Source organism: Rhineura floridana, chromosome 2 (assembly GCF_030035675.1).
Source record: "Rhineura floridana isolate rRhiFlo1 chromosome 2, rRhiFlo1.hap2, whole genome shotgun sequence".
NCBI lineage: Eukaryota > Metazoa > Chordata > Lepidosauria > Squamata > Rhineuridae > Rhineura > Rhineura floridana.
Genome location: NC_084481.1, coordinates 143737949 through 143758653, shown reverse-complemented (window position 1 = coordinate 143758653; position 20705 = coordinate 143737949). Strand labels below are relative to the sequence as shown.

The 20705-nt window shown below is 43.3% G+C and overlaps 1 protein-coding gene across 2 annotated transcripts in view; it reads left to right on the top strand.

Moving 5' to 3' along the window:
- Positions 1-20705, top strand: part of ABTB2 (ankyrin repeat and BTB domain containing 2) — a 229774-nt gene that overhangs the window by 178170 nt on the left and 30899 nt on the right. For both annotated transcript variants that reach the window (XM_061610744.1, XM_061610745.1), the window contains exons 4-6: positions 15459-15611; positions 18414-18579; positions 20412-20501. In XM_061610744.1, the coding sequence (XP_061466728.1) occupies positions 15459-15611; positions 18414-18579; positions 20412-20501 (409 nt within the window). The remainder of the gene's footprint in view (positions 1-15458; positions 15612-18413; positions 18580-20411; positions 20502-20705) is intronic.

Genomic DNA, 20705 nt, shown 5'->3' with positions numbered 1-20705 from the left:
TCAAGGAAATGAAGTCGTTCCCGGAGAGCCAGGAGCTCATTGCACCGAGAGCACACCCACGACTTCTGTCCAACAGGCAGATAGTCGTACATGCTGCAGGCAGTGCAAAACACTGGAAAGCCCCCACACCCCTGCTGTCTTCTTACCTGCATAGTTTTGTTTAAGGTTTATTACGTCAATGGGTTGGAGACTGCGGTTTAGTTGAGGTCAGGGAACAGACGGGCAGAGTGGGGGGCCCTGGCCTCCTCGCCCTGCTGCCGAACTCGCCTTGACGCTTTGTCAGCTGGGGCCTTGACGCTTCGTCAGCTGGGGCTCCCTCTAGCTCGTGGAGCTCTAGGCAAAATAAGTAGGTAGGTGTACACAGGGCTACACAGGGCTAATAAGGAACAGTATTATCTTGCGAGAGGCCATGACAAAATAACAAAATGAAATAGAACTATAGTTATTTTCGATTTCAGGTTCAGGTGGATAGTACTTGTGCTGGTCTATACATGTCTTTGAGAATGGAGCATTTTCTGTGTATTGTAAATATTAGCTTTTGAGTTGCAAAGTTTACAGGGAAAATGGTCTCTGGAGCTCTTGACAGACTACAATTAATTATCCACTGCAGGGGGAAAAATCACCCTAATTTAACATTCCACTAAGAAAACACTGGCGTCCACTTCAAATGGGAATTGAGTTACACAAAGACTGCACACAGAGCAACAACAGATTGTGCACAAATGCAACATCAGTCAAATACTTCAAAAATAATTTCGTCTCCTCAGTGGTGGTGCTGATCAGCCATTTCCCCCTAAATGTTCCTTTTCTTCATCTGAGGCTGTCTGGTGCTTATTAGAAATCCATTTAGTTTTTGAAAATTGTTCTTGATAGGCCTACAGATGAATTAAGTCTGCTTCACTGGAAACTTTTAGTACAAAATTAATAAAATCCCCCCTTTTTTCAGAACTGCTTATATGTTTACGTTACTGATGTTTGGTTCTCTTCATTTTTATTTATTTATTTATTTTGAAATTTGCTGTTTGATCTTTAGCATGTTTGCTCAAAAGTCCTCTTTGAGACTTACTCCCTAGTAAGTGCTTATAGGGCTGCAGCCTTTCAAGCTTTCAGCAATTTGTTAGATAGCATTTCCCCATTTAAAGGGTTCTCCAGCATTCTCTTCAAAATTAATTACAGGGTTAAATTTTACAGATGAATCCTAAGTATTGAAAGCAATACATAAAAGAAAAGTATGAAACTTCTACCTGTTCAGTGCAGATAGCACTTTAAATGCAGACAGCAATTCTTATTATTATTACTCTTTATTTTTACCCCACCCTTTTTCCAAAACTGGAACTCAGGGCGGCTTACAAATAAAAACCACACATAGGTGAAAAACATACAAAAATATACAATTAAAATAGAATTAAACTATTCGCAACATTAAAACCATGAAACATACACTTAAAATACTAAGACAAATTAAAACATTAAGAATAGGACCATAGGACAATACAACAGACCTTATGAGGTCCTATCTTAAACAGCTTCTAGTCCAAAAGCCTGTCGGAATAAAAAAGTCTTTGCCTGCCGACGGAAGGATAGCAAGGAAGGGGCAATTCATGTTTCCCTAGGAAGAGAGTTCCAGAACCTGGGGACAGCCACCAAGAAGGCCCTATCTCGCCTCCCCACCAATCGCGCTTGCGAAGGTGTTGGGACTGAGAGAAGGGCCTCTCCTGAGGATCTCAACACCCGGGCAGGCTCATATGGAGAGATACGGTCTGACAAATAGCCTGGACCTGGACCGTATAGAGCTTTATAGGTCAAAACCAGCACTTTGAATTGTGACCAGAAACAAACTGGCAGCCAGTGGAGCTGTCGCAACAAGGGGGTTGTATGGTCCCTGTAACCAGCTCCAGTTAGCACTCTGGCTGCAGCTCTTTGTACCAGTTTAAGTTTCCGAACAGTCTTCAAAGGCAGCCCCACGTAGAGCGCGTTACAGTAATCTAAACGGGATGTAACTAAGGCATGCATCACTGTAGTCAAATCAGGCGTCTCCAGGAACGGGCGCAGCTGGCGCACCAGTCTTAGCTGGGCAAAAGCACTCCTGGCCACTGTTCATGAAAAGCAGTGCAAGGGTAGAACTGCCCTGTTGAAATGAATAAAGCAGCCCTTGTGGACACATCTTTGGGTGCCACACCTGCACCAGTTTGCTGGATTGGGGCAATTGTCCTTGTATCTTTATTTATTTATTTGATTTATATCCCACCCTTCCTCCCAGCAGGGGCCCAGGGAACCACCATCTTTAAAAGGAACCATATTTTTTTCTTTTTTGGGGTGATGAAAGTAGAAAGCTGGATTTTTAGGACTGATTTGCACATCATGCTAAGTCAAATCCATGAATGTTCAAGTGTATAGGCTCCTAGAGAGGAGTTTGCAGCTGCTTTGCTTCTTGCTTTCTTTCTTTGTTCCTGTTGGTTACATCTTGTGGTGAAGCTGGAGAAAACTAAACCACGAGTCTGGGTTCAGATGACACTCTTAGCCAAACCTTGGCTTAGCTCAGCACGGTACAGCAGCAGAAAGACCAGAGAGAAGTTAAGTGGCTGCAAGCTCCTCTCCGGGAGCATGCATGCTTGGTTCAGCATAGCGTGACATGCAAACCAGTTTTGAGGAGGGTTGTAGGTTTTGACCTCTTAGTCTCTGCTGACTGTCAATTTCAGGGGTAGCCAATGTTGATGCAGTCTCAATGTTATTGGATTCCAATTCCCATCAGCCTTAGCTAGTATGGACAATGATCAGGGATGAAAGGAGGTGTAGTCCAACAAAGTCTGGAGAGCACCATGTTGTCTAACCAGTTTAAAGGGTATGTCATGCCTTGCAAAAACAAATCAAAACATCTCCATAAACTGTTGAAGGAATTACTGTGGTTTAGAAAGTTAGGCTATGTATCCTATTATTGATGTAAACTCTGCATTTCAGAGATTTAGCTGTATTTAAACAACATGGGGGAAGTGGATGGAAGAGAGCATTAATGTGTAATCTCATGATTTATAGGCCCTGATTCTGTGATGAATTTTTAGAGATGGTATTTCTAACATTCCGCCTTGCTCATGTTTGTTTTACTTTTTGCTTTCCTTCTCTGTAACTTGTAAAGAAATAAATAGGGAACCAGCAGTGGTAGATACAGGGCAGGTGGGAGAGTTCTGATGCAAAATACTGAAAGCTGCATAAAATCTCCAGAAGACAGACTGTGGCTCTAGCAGCATAAATGTATCAAGGGTACACGTAATCCATGTTTGGTTCTGCAGGAGACTTTATTTTATGCAGCCTATGGGAGCAGGGATGGCAAGAGACAGGATAATGAATAGTTTTGTTTTCAGTATTTGTCATTTCATTCTTAAGCCTGGGAAATACAGCACAGTCATATTTTCAAGACACACATCTGTAGTACTGCTGAATTTCAGATGGGAGGGGATGTGATCTGCAAGGAAGGGTGAGCTGTGGACATACCAAGGATGCAAACAAGGATGTTTCCATATGTAGTTTCCCATTTATCAGAGTTACACAATTTTCAGCATAGTATACCATATTTACACCCTCTGACACTAGTTCAGATGCCAATAGAGATAATGGCTGTGTTCAGGTTTAACTGTGAACCATGATTTAGCATTACGAAAGCAATGGGATATATCTTATATAAATAAATACATAAATAAATAAAATCTGAGAGCAGGGGACAGTTGGTGTAGCCCATTAGATATGTGGCAGCAGCATGTTGTAGGAGTAAAGTACGGGGCTAGAATAATGTGCCTAACTGCCTTTTGCTTTAATATCTCCCAGTAGTTTACCATTCCACAGCTTGGTGAGTATTCGTATTGGTTATACATAAACGGTTATTTCTTTCCAGAATTGATTAGGTGCACAATTGGTAAGCCTCCTGTGCAGTGCAAGCTAGATCTGTCATCTCATTTAACCGTCTCTTTGTGAACCATTTGACCTAATTCCCACTTCCCTTCCCAACCCAAAGAAAATCTTCATATAAAAAAAAAATCCAATGTGCTCACATTCAGCATCAGGGCAGCTTTGCTTAAGCTAAGCAGATATCAGACTGTTCAGTAATTGGAATAGAAAGCGCCTGAAAGCTCTGTGAATATACGAATGAATATTTTTACCCCACCCTTTTCCCAAAACTGGAACTCAGGGCGGCTTACAAATAAAAACTACACATAGGTAAAAAAACATACAAAAATATACAATTAAAATAGAATTAAACTATTCATGACATTAAAACCATGAAATATACACTTAAGATACTAAGACAATTTAAAACATTAAGAATAGGACCATAGAACAATACAACAGACCTTATGAGGTCCTATCTTAAACAGTCTTTGCCTGCCGACGGAAGGATAGCAAGGAAGGGGCCATTCGTGCTTCCCTAGGAAGAGAGTTCCAGAACCTGGGGGCAGCCACCGAGAAGGCCCTATCTCGCATCCCCACCAATCGCGCTTGCGAAGGTGTTGGGACTGAGAGAAGGGCCTCTCCTGAGGATCTCAACACCTGGGCAGGCTCATATGGGGAGATACGGTCTGACAAATAGCCTGGACCTAAGCCGTATAGAGCTTTATAGGTCAAAACCAGCACTTTGAATTGTGACCGGAAACAAACTGGACAGAGAGACGGTTTCGAGGGGTTGGGAAAGCTCTAGGATGATATCCCAAGTTGGCAAAGAAAGGAGTCTGTTGCGTGCTGCATTGTTATAGGCGAATTCAGCTAGAGGCAAATAGGACATCCAATTGTCCTGCTGGTACCCCACATAACAACGTAAATATTGTTCCAAAACTGCATTCACCCTCTCAGTCTGACCATCTGTTTGGGGGTGGTGTGCAGACGACAGTCTTAATTCACTCTGCAGTAAGTGCCACAAGACTTGCCAAAAACGGGCAGTAAATTGGGTTCCCCGGTCCGAGACCAAGCTGTCCGGCAGTCCATGCAACCGGTATACGTGTTGCACGTACAGTTGGGTGGTGTCCTGGGCGTTTGGGAGTCCGGAACATGGAATGAAGTGAGCCATTTTTGTGAAGGTATCCACTACTACTAGAATTGTGGTCTTCCCTTGAGAGGAAGGGAGATCTGTAATAAAGTCCATGGTGACCATCTACCAAGGTCCCTGTGACGTGGGGAGGGGTTCCAGGAGCCCCGGCAGCCGTCCAGTGGCATGTTTGGCTCTCATGCAAATGGGACAGGTTCGAACATAGTTCTCCACGTCTTTCTTCACCTTGGGCCACCAGAATTCCCAGGTTACAGATTAAATAGTCTTAAAGACTCTGAAATGCCCTGCTGTGGGGGAGTCGTGGCATTGACGTAGCACTTTGGTTCTCAATTCGTCCGGGGGTACATAGAGTCCTGATGGTATAGGATATCACCCTTACAAGTGAACTCCCCCTGAACTGCTTCAGGCTGTGTAGCTAGGTCTGAGAGCCGCACTTGAACATATGGATCCTGTTTTTGCACTTCCCGCAATTCCGACTCCCAACAGTCCTGGCAAGCCCCAACTACCCCCTTCTCGGGAGAAATGATGTACTGTAGACTTGGAGTTGAGGTTTTCAAGGTACTCTGGTTTGCATGACAGAGCGTCGGGGTGTTTGTTCTGCGCTTGGGGAACATAGTAGATTTTGAAATGGAAACGTGCGAAAAACTGAGCCCAGTGCACTTGCCTCTGATTGAGTTTACGAGCCGTGTGTAGGGTCTCTAGATTACGGTGGTCCAGATGATGTCGCCAGGCTTCGAAGGCGTCTCTAATGGACAGTAGCTCCTTTCCCCACACGGTGTAGTTCTGTTCGGAATCAGTGAGTTTCCTCGAGAAGTAAGAGCACGAGCTCAGCCCTCCCCCTTTTCTAGTCGGTTGCAGAAGGACCCCTCCGATCGTGAAGTCGGATGCATCCGACTCCACCACGAACGGAAGGCTAGGATCCACATGTTGCAAGATGGGCTCTGAGGCAAACTTCTGCTTCAGTCCTTCGAAGGCTTCCTGCGCTGCTTCTGTCCACCGGAATGGTCCTGAGCCCTTCAGACAATCTGTGAGAGGGGCTGTCTGCTTGGAGTAATTAGCTATGAAGCGATGGTAGTAGTTGGCAAACCCTAGGAACCGTTGTAAATCCTTCTTTGTCTTAGGGGGCTGCTAAGAAAGAACACAATGGACCTTCCAAGGGTCCATCTCCACTCCCGTGGGAGAGATGCAATACCCCAAAAAGTCCAGAGTGGTTAGATCAAACCCACATCTCTCCAACTTAGCGTAAAGACGGTGATCTCGCAGTCTCTGCAGCACAGCGCGCACATGTGTTTCATGTTCCTCAGGGGAGTCCGAGTACACCAAGATATCATCCAAATACACTATCATAAAGTGGTCCACATAGTCTCTGAAGATGTCATTCATGAAATTCTGGAAGACTCCGGGTGCCCCACACAATCCGAAAGGCATGACTAGATACTCATACTGTCCATAGTGGGTCTTAAAGGCAGTCTTCCACTCATCCCTTTCTCTGATGCGTACCAAATTATAAGCCCCCTGCAAGTAAGATTTCATGTAAATCTTGGCGGACTGCAACCGCTCCAGCATCTCCCTGATGAGGGGTAAGGGATAACTATTGGGGATTGTGATTTGGTTGAGGGTTCTATAGTCATTACAGGGATGGAGCTCCCCCCCCTTTTTCTTGACAAACAACAGCGGCGCACCAGCAGGGGATTGCGATGGGCATATGAAGCCTCTCTTCAAATTGGTATCCAGAAACTCCCGTAAGGCAGCCAACTCTGGCTCAGACAGTGAGTAGATCCGTCAGGCGGGAATACGAGCCCCAGGCATCAAGTTGATGGCACAATCATAGGGATGGTGAGGAGGCAACTGGTCTGCTTCTTTCTTGTCGAATACATCCAGGAACTCCCCACACATAGCGGGTAATGTTATTTCCTCTGGGGAAAGTGCTCCTGCCGCTGACAATGCTGATGACAGTATTTAGAGGTAAAAATTACTATGGCTTCCTCCCAAAAGATGGTGGGGCTATGCTGAACCAGCCAGGGCATTCCCAGCACCACCAGGAAACGAGGCAAGGATGCTACATAAAATGACATCCCTTCCTGATGCCTCAGGATGTCCACCACTAAGTTCTCCGTTGCCTGGGTCACCCCGCCTGACTTCAAGGGCCGTCCATCTATGGTCTCCACTTCCAACGGCTGTGGCAGTTCTCTGGTCGGAATGGCATGCTTTTGTGCAAGATCCCTGTCCAAGAAACAAGAGGAGGCCCCACTGTTGATCATAGCCTGAGCCTGGAAACTTTGCCCCGATGGCAGGGTGATCCAGGTAGGAATCAGTAGAGCGCCTTGGGATGGAAGGGGATGTGGCGGAGGCCAAGTGTCGATGCTGCTCCCCAACTCTTTGGCCTCTACAAGAGCTGGGATGTATAGTTTTCCAGCGGTTGGGGCTTCCCGGCCTTGGCCGAACAGTTCCGGGCCAGATGGCCGGCCTTCCTGCAGTACAGACACAATCCTTCTCTCCTTCGCTTCTCCTTCTCCTCCTCTGACAGTCGCGGTCTAGCTGCCCCAATCTGCATGGGCTAATCAGAATATCATGGGGCACTTTGTCAAAAGCTTTGCTGAAGTCGAGATATATTATGTCCACAGCATTCCCACAGTCTACAAGGGAGGTTACCCGGTCAAAAAATGAGATGAGATTAGTTTGGCAGGATTTGTTAAATCCATGTTGGCTCCTAGTAATCACTGCATTGCTTTCAAAGTGCTTACAGATTGACTGCTTTATTATCTGCTCCAGAATTTTTCCAGGGATTGATGTTAGACTGACTGGTCTGTAGTTCCCCGGTTCCTCCTTCTTGCCCTTTTTGAAGATAGGGACAACATTAGCTCTCCTCCAGTCATCCGGCACTTCACTGGTCCTCCATGATTTTGCAAAGATAATAGACAGCGGTTCTGAGAGTTCTTCAGCCAATTCCTTCAATACTCTAGGATGCAGTTTATCGGGCCCTGCCGATTTGAACTCATTCAAAGTGATTAGGTATTCCTTGACCATTTGTCTATCAATCTCAAGGTCCAATCCTGACCCTTCTACTTCATGTTTCCCGGGAGGGTCATAGGCCTTTTTTTGGGAGAAGACTGAGCCAAAGTAGGAATTGAGCACTTCTGCCTTTTCTTTGTCATCTGTTATCATTTTGCCATCCTGATTGAGTAGCTGTGCCACCATTTCTTTTCTCTGTCTTTTACTGTGGACATACCTGAAGAAAGCTTTTTTGTTGCTTTTAGCATCCCTCGCTAGCCTCAGCTCATTCTCTGCTTTAGCCTTCCTGACACCATCCCTGCAATTTTGTGATACCTGCCTGTACTCTTCCTTTGTGGCCTGGCCTTCTTTCCACTTCCTGTATGTGTCCTTTTTTGTTTTTAGGTCATCTCTAAGCTTTTTGTGAAGCCACATTGGCTTTTTCTGCTGTTTTCCCTGTTTTTCCTTGTTGGAATTGCTTGCCATTGCGCTCTTAGAATTTCCTTTTTTAGAAACTCCCACCCATCTTCGACTGCTTTTCTCATTAGGGTGGCTTGCCATGAAACCGTACTTACAATTGTTCTGAGTTTATTAAAATCAGCTTTCCTGAAGTCCAGGGTGCGCGTATGGCTATTCTCAGCTTTTGCTTCTGTTAAAAGCAAAAATTCAAGTATGATATGGCCACTTTCCCCCAGAGTTCCCGTAACTGCCACTTCATCCACCAAATCATTTCTGTTGGTTAGAATCAAGTCCAGGATAGCTGATCCTCTGGTTGCTTCCTCCACTTTCTGTAAGAGAAAGTTTTCTGCAACAGAGGCAGTTTTGTATGTTCTTGGACTTTCTGGTTCCACAAGACAAGACTTGTTAGCTGAAGGGAGTCACAGATTTCTAATAAGACTAAGATGATAGCTTTTCAGAGTTTTAGAACTGAAACTGTACAGCTATCATTATTTGTGCTATGCATACTTATTTTTCTCATCTCACTACTAACGTCTGTGGTTAATCTGGGTGTGCAGGTTTCTGTCATGCTTCAAACAGTCCTGCCCAGACCATTTAGCATTACCTTTTTCCACTGGCAAAGGAAATGATATGTCCACAGCCACTGCTCCATTTATGTGCATATATCACATTCTTGATAGCCTTCCCCAGCCTGGTGTAGTCCAAATGTTTTGGACTACATCTCCCATCATCTCTGACCATTATTGATGCTGTCTAGGGCTCGATGGATTGCATGTATTTGGGACTCTAATGGGAGCTGAAGTCCAAAATAACTGGAGGGCACCATGTTAGAGAAGGCTATTATGCACTTTAAGAAAATATTGGGATATGGCTACCCAATGCCACACATCAGTATCCCACCATTCCAAGAAAATTAGTTCTTTTCTTTCCTTTTTAGTCAATTTTTACTTGAACAGAGTTGTATTCAGTGTTAGTCATACTCAGAGTAGACTCATTGAGATTAATAAACCTAATCTAGTGATGTCTATTAATTTCAGTGGGCTGGTTCTGAGTCTATAATCCCTATTTCCAGAATTTTAAAATGTTTTCATTATGAGTGAGATTGACTGGACCAGAAGCTGCCCTTCAGTTTTTATTACACTTGTAATGTTATCAAGCTACTGTTTCTAGATCAAGACTAGTGGTAAAGGGGGAAATTGCTTCTGCTGTTGTCCTAGAGAAAAGAACTTTTACAACATATTAGCAATATTTGCATGTCATGGTAAGCTGTAAACCATAGTTTCCTGTGCATGATCCCTTTGTGCCCACTTTTCTCCTCTCCACTCCCACTGGAGAGAAACAAAGCACAATTCCTGGTTTAGCATTAAGTCTGAACTAGATATTATTGTTTGTTTTGCTCAAACCGCAATTGGTAAGCCAAGAACAAACTATACTTTATTGTGCTTTCTTGGAAGCAAAGCAAATAACAGCCCTTGGTTTGGACACAACACTAAACCATGATTTATTATTGTTTTTCCCTAGTACAAGTGGGTAGGGGTGAAGCAGTCATAATTGGCTCATGCCTGGGAAGTCATGATTTATGATTTACTGTGATATTTACTGTCCATTTACTTAAACTTTGTCACCAAGTAGTGAGATTCTTACTCCTCAAATGCTTTCCATTCAGATTCTGCTGCAACATGCCAGCTGCTGTTTGCAATTCTGGCATCTGACCACTTTTATATAATTATAATTTCCCCTCAGTAAGTGTTATTTCTGGTGTCAGTTCAATAGCCTCCCCTCCCCAACTGAACAGCTTCTGCAGAGAAATCAACTGGCCAGGTTCACTGCTTCCTCATAGCTAGTGTTTACTAGTAATCCATTAGCAAGAATAATTTACATCTCGAGGATCCTGACAAAGAATGAGCTGTGGAACAGGTCTTTAAAATCAGACAAATTTTCAGCTACTAGAGCCTACCATTTTCATCTAAATAAAAAAAAGAGAGATCATTCTGAAGTCAGGAGTTAGCAGGGACATTGCTCCGTAGCTGCATCTGCCAGCTATCATTGTGTGTAGTCTAAGCCATCACCGGAAGAGTATTTCACCTTGGATATTTTCACATCAGAACATGCTCTGTTTCAGTTACATAAAGGGCCACCTCAATTCTTTACTCTTTGTTTGCTGTAATTGAGGACTGCATGTGATTAGGTATCCCAACATCTTTTGTAAGCTTACATAGGAACACAGAAAGCTGCCTTATACTGAGTCAGACTCACTGGTCCATCTCACTCACTATTGTCTACACTGACTGGCAGCGGCTCTCTCCAACTTTTCAAACAGGAGATATGAAGATGCCAGGATCTACCTAGAGATGCCAGGGATTGAACCTTCTGAATGCAAGGCAAATGCTCTACCACTGAGCCCTCCCAGCCCCATGGACGCTTAAAAGCATCCTTTGGGCTGGGAGAAATTGCTTGGGATAGGAACACTGGGGAATAGGGTGTTTAATCATTTCCCTACTGTTAATTTCCTAGTTGAAATGTGTCACACACACACTGCTAATAGCTTCTCTGGGGGAAAGACAGGTACAAAGCAGTCACTTGCTTTTTTTTAATGGAGGTGCAGGCAATTGTTTTAATCAGGAAAATAGCACAGTTAAGGAGTTAAACATCACCTAAGGAGTTAAACAGGCACTATTGCCCTGAGCCAGCTCCCACTTCTGCAGCTGTTTTGAAATAACAAGACTGGCTCCCTGTTCACTTCTGCACTCAGTTCAAAGTGCTGGTTCCTGCTTGTAAAGCCCACCACATGTTAGGACAGAGGTATCTTCTAGTCCATCTCCTCTGTATCAACCACCCATGTGCAGAGATCTACATCGGAGACCATTCTCCAAATGTCCAGAAGTAGGAGCAGACCCTTTTCTGTGGTGGCACCCCACCTGTGGAATGCTCTTCCCTGGCAGGCTCGTCTTGCACCCACTTTACTATCGTTTCAGCACCAGAGGAAGGTTTTTATTTATGGAGGGTTTTAATAGTGCTAACTTATATAGTTTTAAATTCTTTTAAAAGAATGTGAGTTTTTCTTAATTTCGAGTTTTATCCTACCTAACCCCTGTTCTTGTTTTTGATATTTTGTAATCTCTTCCATTTTTACTCTTTTGTAAACTGCCCTTGGGAATGCCTATTGGCCATTAAAGGGTAGGATGTACATTTCAGGAATGAATGAATAAGTTTTAAATGCCCATTGGGAGATCCGGTTACATGAAGTTGGTGCAAAGAGACGTCTGTAAGTCAGCTTCCCACCTCTCAGTTTGGCACCATAGCACTAAACAAGCAAGGGCAAAATCATTCTAAATGGGCCTCTTGGGATGGTCATGGGTTTTTTTGGTAGTGTATATGTAGTAAGCTACCCTTTCATTTAAAAAACAGCAGCAGTCTCTTGCTTCTGATCTGTTACGAAGCAGGAAAAGATGCCTAGGAGGTGAGCTGTCACAGTACTGATGTGGTATTTGGGGGGGGGGGAAACACCAGTTTCAATATAAATAGGATATCCTTCTGCTCTCTGGAGGGTCACCTCTGTGTCTGTTGTGGCAAAAGGCACGTTCCTTTGAATTGGCTAAATGTTATGTAACCAGAAGCACTTCTAGTCTTTACTTGAATTGTAGCTTCTGGTCTCATGCCACTCTTTCAGCTTGTTTTATGTGACTCTTGGACTGTGTATGGACATACCTAGAAATACGGATGGGAGAGAAATGAATTTGGTTCGCATTTTAATGTGAACCTATCAAACTTACACTTCCTGAACTAATCTGCGAACCAAAACACATTACCAATGTGTATATTGGTGAAAGTGCACACACACAAAATAAGTATATTAGTTAAAATAATGTACAAAAATTTCAGCCTGCCAGGGGAAAAATGCTTGCAAAATGCAAATGGACAAATGGAAATGGACTGCCTTCAAGTCGATTCCGACTGATGGCAACCTTGTGAATAGGGTTTTCATGGTAAGCGGTATTCAGAGGGGGTTTACCATTGCCTCCCTCTGAGGCTGAGAAGCAGTAACTGGCCCAAGGTCACCCAGTGAGTTTCATGGCTGTGTGGGGATTCAAACCCTGGTCTCCCAGGTCATAATCTAACACCTTAACCACTACACCACACTGGTTCTCCGCAAAATGCAAAATGGAAATGGACTGCCTTCAAGTCAATCCTGACTTATGACTACCCTATGAATAGGGATTCCATGGTAAACGGTATTCAGAGGGTGTTTACCATTGCCTTCGTCTGAGGCTGAGAAGCAGTGACTGGCCCAAGGTCGCCCAGTGAGTTTCATGGCTGTGTGGGGATTCAAACCCTGGTCTCCCAGGTCATAATCTAACACCTTAACCACTACACCACACTGCTTCTCCGCAAAATGCAAAATGGAAATGGACTGCCTTCAAGTCGATCCTGACTTATGACTACCCTATGAATAGGGATTTCATGGTAAATGGTATTCAGAGGGTGTTTACCATTGCCTTCCTCTGAGGCTGAGAGGCAGTGACTGGCCCAAGGTCGCCCAGTGAGTTTCATGGCTGTGTGGGGATTCAAACCCTGGTCTCCCAGGTCATAATCTAACACCTTAACCACTACACCACACTGGTTCTCCGCAAAATGCAAAATGGAAATGGACTGCCTTCAAGTCGATCCTGACTTATGGCTACCCTATGAACAGGGTTTTCATGGTAAGCAGTATTCAGAGGGGGGTTACCATTGCCTCCCTCTGAGGCTAGTTCTCCCCAGCTGGCTAGGGCCTGCTCAGCTTGCCACAGCTGCACAAGCCAGCCCCTTCCTTGTCTGCAACTGCCAGCTGGGGGGCAACTGGGCTGCTTGGGATTATGCAGCTTGCCCATGGCTGCACAGGTGGCAGGGTACGCAATCCCTGAGCCACTCACTGTGGGGGTGATCTTTAGCTGGCCCTTGGCACCCAGGAGACATGAGCAGGGATTTGAACTCACAGACTCTGGACTCCCAGCCAGGCTCTCCTCCCCACTGTGCTATACCAGCTGTGCAAAATGCAAACACTAGGCAAAATTGTATATAAAGATGCATATCTTTAGAGAAATGCATAAGAACTTTCATGTGGACTTTTTTTTTAATGGCTATCATGGGAGAAATTAAATTGAGAAACAGAATGAAACTGAAATTGACATGTTTTCCGTGTTCCTGTCTTACCAACAGGGCATGCTGCTCCTTTTCCTTACTCCAGTGCCTCACACACACCTTCCTCCCATTTTAACAACCTATTTAACAGGCACTACTTCAGTATTGTTTCGCCCATCTCTTCTCCAAAAAATAATAGTAGCAACCAAAATGCTCAGTGAAGCTAGGGGGGGGAGGATGTGACCTACTGATACCATAGGAGCAGGCCAGTTAGCACCCCCCTCTCTCTCTCCACACACACACCACACACACACACACTGCAGTGAGTTCATGTTTCCAGCAGCCTCACCTCTCAAGTTACATACATCTGTGCACAGCATTAGTCATTTTGTGAGGCACCTTGAGAGGCCTTTGTTGGCTGAAGGATGGGATATAAGTTTTTAAATCAGTTGATAAACTACAAATCAGACTCTTGCTGTTGTCATACTGAGCAGTGCTTTGCAGAAGCTAGGTGTGCAGGTGCCCCGCTATGTCCCACCCTGCCTCCTTGCAGAAAGATATAAATTATATAGATTTTTGTTTAAACGCAGTGGTAATTGATAGAAGAAAATGGTTGAAATAGCTCTGTGGAGAAAATTCCCTTGTGGATAAGGGGGGTTATCTTGATGCCAGACCCAGGAGGCAAATGAATATGGAGGAAACAGTGTCCTTATAGTTTGAGGTGGTCCATGCAAAACACACCTTGCTCATGGCAAAATGAAAACAGATGTTACACTTTTGATGAGCAGAGAGTTGAAAGTGTGCTTGTTGAAATCCTGGCAGAGGGAGCTCCACTCGCAAATCCTGTTATTTGTAATGATTTCTAACAGGATTTGTCTTTCCAGCTCTTCCTCCCTCTCTGAATGCATCAATCTGAAAACGAATTTCATGATGTCAGGCGATTTTCTTAATACCCAATTCATTCTTACTTCCCTCTATCACATCTGGGTTTTTTCCCCCTGATCTGAATGTTAAAGGGAAGGAAGAATTCTATCCTCTTAGCCCTACAGATCAACTGCTCAAAAGGGAAGCATACTGAATTGGATTTGAGAATATGTGTGTTTGTGTGTGTAAATTGTGTATACATGCCAGACTATACTTGACATTTGTAAGTTTATAAGCAAGGGCAGCTTCTTTTTTTGTGGTGGAATGAAACAAATTGCTCTTGGTATTTCTAGTTCTGAGGCAATGCTCTGGTAAAAGAAATGATGATGATGGACAAGTTTCTTCTATGCTGCCCCACTTTAATTTGACCTAGAAAAAGAACCTAACAGAGGCTAAGTAAATAGCTTGATCCTCAGTGACTGGAGGAGAGTTAGAAATCAGGTGAAACCCCTTACTCCAATAGTGACCCAGAGTGCATCTCTCCACCATTTCTCATCTAAGTGACTGCACTTGTGGACAACTTTGTGAGAGCCAGCTACTGAGATCACAGCTCAGGCAATATTTTAAGCAAGGACTCACAGTTACTTCAATTCTAAGCAGATTTTTTTAAAAGAAAAGGAAGGAAAAAGTAACTTACGGTATCTGAAGGAATGTTGAAATTCTTTATTTCATATGCACTTCTTCTTACCTGCAGAGCATCCATGCCGATGATCTGCATGAAAAGGCCCTAAATCCTAAACAGAGTTTACTCAAAAGTTGATCCCATTGATGTCAATGAAGCTTCTTTTCAAGGTTGAAACTAAATTTGGGCTTTCAGGAAGAAATTTCTAAAGTGAATGAGATTCCTAACTTTCTGGGACATTTTGAAATATATTTGGCCCAGATAGCATTAGTTTCTGAGGTGTAATAGAGCTTTCCTTTCTCTCTACAGGCCCTTCATGCTTCTGCCTCCACTGATGGAATGGATGCGTGTAGCTATAACCTATGCTGAGCACCGGCGGAGTTTAACCGTGGACAGTGATGATATAAGGCAGACAGCCAGGCTACTCTTACCTGGCTTGGACTGTGAGCCTCGACAGCTAAAGTATGTGGTGTGCTTTTAATGTTCAGTCCAAAACAATTAGAAAAACACAGCTGAGTTTAATCACTGACCACTGAGTTCTATGGGTTTCAGATAAATTTAACATATATATGCAGAGGAAGGCTACAATTTGTCTAAGGTTGCAAAGGTTGTCTGCGTCAGAAGCATTTCCGGAATACAATATTCTTGTGTATGTGTGAAGTTCAGAATCCTCCTTTCCCACTAAGGGTCATTTAAAACGTGCCAAAATCCATATCAAATGGGCAGAAACCCGGTTTTCTTTTGAGATACACAGTTCCTCAGGAATGTTTTTTAGAACTCCAACTCTCATCAGCCCCAGCCAGCATGGTCAATGGTCAGGGATGATGGGAGTTAGAGTTTAACAACAATTGAAGGACACTATGTTAGCTACCCCTGCCTTAGAGGTAATCTGTCAGGCCCAGACCCAAATGTGAGCACACACATTTTCTATCTAAACAGGACAGATGCGTAAACAACAAACATGGCTGCCCCTGTCATGTTAGTGACACTTACTTTGAGTGAATACACATGGGACTGGGCAGCAAAAATCCAAACTTGGAATCTACAGCAGCAGTTCAAAGCTTCTCATGCCTTTCAAATCCATCTACTTTTTTTATCATGGGATGGATTGAGATGAGTGAAGGGAGACCATGTGGGCCAGCCCAACATAAAAAAATCTTCCATATGAGAAATAGTATTCTTGCTTGTACAGATCATCACATATGGCAATTACACATGCGTGGGTTTGTGAAGGATACACACTCTGAGAACCAATCACGGCCATGGCATCCCAGCACATATATACCGTACATAAATGAAAATACGCATCATATTTAATTATCAAAGATGATAATATGCATATTGATTGCATGCTATTTTCTATATTGGACTTTTGGCACATTTGAAGGAACTGTTAGATACCATGAAGGTAACCATCTTTAAAAGTATGTCAGCATGTTTCCTTCCCATATAGCAGGGATGGGGAACCTAGGGGCCAAATACCACCCTCTAGGTCTCTCTCTATCTGGCCCTTGGGTCTGGCCCTCAAAACAAACCCCCTTCCCAGCCACACACCTTTCCCCAGGCCACACCTCTTACTGGCCTTGCTTTGCAATGTCCTTGAGTGTTCTTGCCTAGCAGGAATGCATCTTTAAGCTCCGATAAGGTGTCTTGCTTGCCTGGGTAGAGGCTAGAGGATGTGTGCAAGTGCATATAGAATGTAGCCTAGTACAAAGGTAAAATCCATTTTTGCCTCTAACCCCGCCCACTGCTGGCATGTGGCCTCCAGAAAATTGCCCAGATGAGGATGTGGACCTTGCCCTGAAAAAGATTCCTCACTCTTGCTGTGCAGACTATGTATAGACTCAGCCAGCACAATCTCCCATCTGTATTTCAGCCACTATTTATATTCTGGCAGTTATGCAGACACTGGCAGCAGTCCTGGTATCATACAACCATCACAATTATCTTTAAATACCCATTCAGAAATTTAAATCTTCCTGTACCATTGGTTTGATCGTGAGAATAATTTTTCTATTTATTACTGCTTGCCTGTGTTACTGATTTTAAATATATCTTATGCAGGAATGAAATATTTTATCTAATAGCTTTCAATCTGAGACTGCTGAGACTGGCTCCTCTCATCCCTGCATAGCTTTGGATAAGTCATTCAACATTCTCAACATTCTCTAGTGTGTCAATCTGTAAATCCAGTAAAAGGTTTAGTATTCATTGTAAGAAGAAAAGTATTGTAAAGATTAATCATAGAATAGTAGAGTTGGAAGGGGCCTATAAGGCCATCAAGTCCAACCCCCTGCGCAATGCCGGAATCCAAATCAAAGCATTCCCATAGAATCATAGAATAGTAGAGTTGGAAGGGGCCTATAAATTTATTCATGTTTTTATTGAATAAATAAATGAAATACACTGGAGAAAATATTAGCATTTCGTTATGTAGTCAGTTAAATGAATTGTTCAAAAGTCACTGCAAGATTTCTTTCTTCTAAGTTGACCAGTCTAACATTACTCTCCAAGAGACAGACTGAATTTAACACAGTGCTATATTTTATGAAACAAATTCCTTAATTTCTATAGAAAATTGAGATTTTTTTTAAAAAAAACCTCAAACAGCAAGTCAAGGAAAAGCTGAGCAAATAGACATGTCTGTACAAAATATTTGCAGCAAATGATGGGTGATGCTTCACATATGGCAGAGGGAAGGGCATTCTACCGTGCAGGGACAATAGTGTAAAATGCCTGTTTTCAGATCCTAGCCCTGTGATATTCTGATACTAAAGTCAGAAAGAAATGATTTACACATGTTTTCAAGAATAGTAGCTTTCAAGTCTGTTTTTTTTAAAAAAAATCTGCATACTTATTTGAGAATAACCCCATCAAATTCAATAGGGTTTGCTTCTGAGGTGCATAGGACTGAGAATTCTAATCTGAGGGTAGGCCATGGTGAAAAACTGAATCAAGGCAGTCTTTATTCTGAATGAGTTAATCCAGAACACATTTTTCTCTGGCTCCTCCCACCTTGGCAAGTGGCCCTCAAGAGATCACTCCTCAGGCAATGTGGCCCTCAAAAGAAAAAAAAAGTGGCTAACCCCTGGTCTAGATCCTCCCTTAGTAAAATAAAACCAAGCCCTGTTGAAATTCAGGACTGTAAATAATCATAATAGTAATAATACAGTCATCTTTAAAATTAATAATGCAACCCTCTTTAAAATTAGTAATACACCATTTAAAATTACAGCTATACTTTTGGCTATGTGTCCTCAACAGACCTGAGTGCTGTTTTAGTTCCTTCCGGAGAATGGATGCTAAGGCTGCCACTGAAAAATTCCAGCAGGATCTTGGGTTTCGAATGCTGAACTGTGGAAGGACTGACTTGATCAACCAGGCTATAGAAGCTTTGGGACCTGAAGGGGTTAATACAATGGATGATCAGGTATGTAGGACTCTAGAAAAAAAATCCTAAAATTAATTGGGCAGATTAGTTTGCAAAGCACATTTTGAGATTGCTCAAGCACTGCCTTTTCAAGTTGTAGAGGAGGTTCCAGTTCATGTGAACTGAAAGTCTTGCTTCCTGTTGCTGCCAACCATTATCCCATTTTGGGGATTGGTCCCAGAGGGAGAGGGCAGACAACTTCATGAGCAGCTGCAGCCAATGTAAAATTTCACATGGGACAACACAGCAGCGACAAGAACATCCGCAGGCATTGCTCCTGCACTCCACCAATGGTTTTTACCAGGTTGTAGATCATTATGGACATGATTGTTGACAACGGGAAAGCAAAATGGCTGTATCCAGCTGCTATTTCAGGGGCTCCAGTTTGTTGTTGTGTGCTCCAACAGATGCTCATCTGTGTCCACCGCTGATGGCAGGCTTGGTTGGAATAACTTCGTGATTCATATAGTATGTGCTTTGTAGTATGTCTCGAGGAGGTGAGGGTTTGATACTGCAGCCTTTGTGCAGCACTTGAATGAGTGTGGTAAGAAATTACAGATTTACTTGTTGAATCACCTAATTCCAATCCTGGTCAGACAATTTCAGTGTTTTTAAGGACATTTTCTTTAATCCAGAAAGAGTCCTGTCCATGATTATGAATGCTTTTGTACATCAATTCCCTACTGGATTGCCCTCCACAGAGTGTTGAGTGGTGGTGGGGAGCTTGCAAGCAACACCTGCGTGTTTGTGTGGATGATGTGCAGATTGTTTTGATTGAGGGCCTTAGGGTGCTAATGAAAACAATCCACTTTTCACTGGGGTTTTGCTTCTGCCTTGCAATTTTATGGACCTCTTGAATCACAATGTTTATTCTTCTCGACTCCAGTCTGAGAACAAAACTGGACCCTACTAACTGCTCTGTCTGTCCTTAGTTTGAAAAGTCCTGTTTAAAATTTCTTGGATGTAACAGGTTTCTATTAATCCAGTTATCGCCATCATATTATGTTTATTTCATCTCTGGTGTGTCTCTTTTCTGTTTCGGTGTCTTGAAATAGTAAACAACTGCACCTACTCACCTACTTTATGGGTACTGCAATTGGTAACCCCTGCAAATGTAGGCACAAATATACATGTTGAGTGTAATCCAGCCAAAAGAAGACTTTCATAAAACTCACTTATTTCAATAGGAGACCTGTAGTGCAATTGTGTACGTATCTACTTAACAGTAAGCCCCACTGAGTTCACTGAGACTTCCTCCCAGGTAAGCAGTTATAGCATTGCAACTTCAGTCACATGCTGACATCCACCCCAGCCCCATTTGAACAAATTACTTGGGTTCAAGAGGAGAATGCAGATATGCATAAAATGTGTGTGAAGCCCTGTCTGGGCATTCTGTTTCCTCACACAATGAGAACAAATGAGGACAAGTGCATTACCTCTACCCCCTTTTGCTGTTCTCATCACCCTCCACAAGTTGAAGGGATCACTTCCAAACAGGGAAGCCTTTTCTACTAGGGGAAGCTCCCCATGCAATTTAGAACTCAGATCTTCCAGGGTTCTAAAAGGTGTGGGGAGCTACACAAGTAGGGCTGGTTCCCCACTGCTACACACATTTGCCTCCATCTCATGGGGAGCAATGAGGATGGTGAAGGGGGACAGAGGTAGCGTGCTTGCCCTCCTCTTTCTCCCTCAGGTGGGGGATTGGAATGCCCAAATAAGGCTTAAATGTGCACCCACAAACTCTACCCCAAAATCAGACACAGGGTTTCTAATGGACTTTGCTGTTGGTCATAACAATAAAAGTTAGCTGGCCATATGTTTTGTTCTTGAAGGGTATGACTCCACTCATGTATGCCTGTTCTGCTGGAGATGAAGCCATGGTCCAGATGCTGATTGATGCTGGTGCAAATCTTGATATACCAGTAAGTAAAGACTGAACCTACAGAGATTGCCAGTTTAAAGTCTGACCGAGAACCAATGCGTTGTTTTTTTGGATCATATATACTGATGGCCATGCTTAAGGAGAGATTTTCTTCTTTAAAAAATGATTTCATGGATTCTTGAGCAATAAAGCTTAAATCACTGAAAGCTTGCCACAGATGAGATAATGATTAACACTGGCATAG